A 2,029-nucleotide genomic window follows, 5' to 3' on the forward strand; every position below is an offset into this window, starting at 1 on the left:
TCTGCTTTAGATTTCTTGGCAAATGACTTATCTGAGCAAGCCTGTAAGTTATTGAGCTAGGACCAAATGTGAAGGCTTCTGTTTATGAATAAGTTAATAAAAGAAGTGGGAGGTCATTTTCAAATAGAGTGAAGGGAGAAAACTCAGTTCTAGCAAAACCATTGCTTGATGAAAAACTTAATAGTGCTGTTATCCTAGGCACTGCTGAGTCTTGTGGAAGACTTGAAGAACCAACTTATTGCTGAGAAGAAGGACAAGTTACTGCTGGAACTGAAAATTCGTGATGAAGTGGCCCAAGAATTTACCCGATATTTTGCTCAGCAGGAAACAGAGTTCAAGTAAGTTAGCTTTAAACGCTCTTAAAGTTATTGGTTGAAAAGGAAAGGTGAGGGTGTATTCCCGTGTTGCTGAGAGTTGGATTGGATGAAAGAATAGTCTATTATTCTGCTGGACTTGCTCTTTTACTCTTACTTGGTCTCTGGTAAGAAATCAGTTTCTACCTGGACGGTGGATTGTAGGAGAAATACGGCGTAGGACAGGCTTTGATTTGGAGGCTGAGGAGAGGAGGGTATCTTTACTGACTGCTCTCTTAGTGGCAAACAGAATTTTTCTGGCTCGAGGAGCTCAGGAAGAAGTCTTCTAGTAAACATTTGCATCTGTTGTCACCTGCTGCTGCTCTCCCTCACCTCCATCAGATCTTGGGGAGTGGGGAAATACATTTCTATGTCAGTGTAGCAGTAATATTCTGTGTAGTATTCTGTGGTGCCAAAATAGAGAAACATCTTTGTTTTCAAGAAACTGCGCTAATAACGTAGCGGTTGAGATGGGTTGGCTTTTAGCTGACGTATGTTCTGTCTTTTGTTCTACAGAGAATGCCTTTCCCAGGAACGAGAACGGCTTGAAGAAAATTCTGAAAAGCGCCTTGAAATTTTCAAGGAACTTGTAAGTGGTTATGCTGACAACCCAGGCGAAGAGAAACTAAAGAATCTGCCTCGCAGCGAACAAGCTGAACCCCTGGTATTTTTTCGTTCTTGCTTTTTCTTAAATATTTTCCTTTTTACTAGTTAAGTGGTATGGGCGCGTCTTAGGGAGCTAAAGGGCTGGTCACAAGGAAACGCAGGCTGTGTTGCTGTATGGTGAGCAAGATGCATCTATTCTTCATCTAGTACGAATGGTTGCTGAGCCTTTCAGAAAGCTTTGGGAATTTGACGGCTTTTCTTTGTGTTTCTGCAACAGAAAACGAAAAATTACCCTGTGTTCAAGGAAAAAGGGAATCCTAGCTTATAGGTTAAATTTGCAGGAGTTGTATCTGTGGTAATATAAGAAAGGAGTGTGATAGTGGGTCGTCAAATACTATAAAATATAATAGCTGTTGCTAGATTGCCAATTCATATCTCCCACTCCCCGCGCCCCCCAGTACAACTCTCTGTTAAGTTGCATGTGAACTTGCAAGGTGGGCTTTGAAGCTGGAATTCAAAACTGTTTAGGTGGTTGACTTCACAGTGGCTATCCAAACTATCTGTAGAAGTAACAGCTATTGCGTAGGTAGCTATCCACCAACTGTAACTGACAAGAAATTGTGTTCCAGGGTGGAGAACATAGCGCAGTGCGTGACACCTGTGCTGATCTTGAGGGCATTCTTGATTCTCTGCAGCGTGATGTTATGGATATTAAAAAGCAAGCTGTGGCAGCACATAGTTACATTGCATCCCTGGAGGATGCACAGGAAGCTATTGGTCGGCTTGAGGAGCAGCTGGAAAAAACTGGCTTTGAACTCATGAAGACCAAGGAAGAGCTGACAGAGAAAAACACCAAACTACTGAAAACTGAGGAAGAGCTGAGACAGAAGAACAAAGGTGAGTTGTGTGATGCCATGGGTAGAAGAAAGAAATAGTTCACTAATCCGAAGTAGAAATAACCAATTTGAGCTGGAAGTAGAGGAGATGTTCTACGTTTGGAACCATCGCCTGTATACAATACAAAGCCTGTGTGCAACATGAAGTGATTGTTTGTTCTGTGCATGTGTTCA

The 2,029-nt window shown here is 42.1% G+C and overlaps 1 protein-coding gene across 1 annotated transcript in view; it reads left to right on the forward strand.

The window, feature by feature from the left end:
- Window positions 1-1,943, forward strand: part of LOC122175471 (kinesin-like protein KIF20B) — a 195,598-nt gene extending 193,655 nt beyond the window's left edge. The window contains exons 5-7 of the mRNA XM_042863160.1: window positions 199-338; window positions 870-1,017; window positions 1,589-1,943. Coding sequence (XP_042719094.1) covers window positions 199-338; window positions 870-1,017; window positions 1,589-1,894 — 594 coding nt within the window. The 3' untranslated portion in view covers window positions 1,895-1,943. The remainder of the gene's footprint in view (window positions 1-198; window positions 339-869; window positions 1,018-1,588) is intronic.
- Window positions 1,944-2,029: the final 86 nt, after the last annotated feature.

Source organism: Lagopus leucura, unplaced genomic scaffold (genome assembly GCF_019238085.1).
Source record: "Lagopus leucura isolate 7727_CA_CO unplaced genomic scaffold, USGS_WTPT01 Super-Scaffold_739, whole genome shotgun sequence".
NCBI classification, from domain to species: domain Eukaryota; kingdom Metazoa; phylum Chordata; class Aves; order Galliformes; family Phasianidae; genus Lagopus; species Lagopus leucura.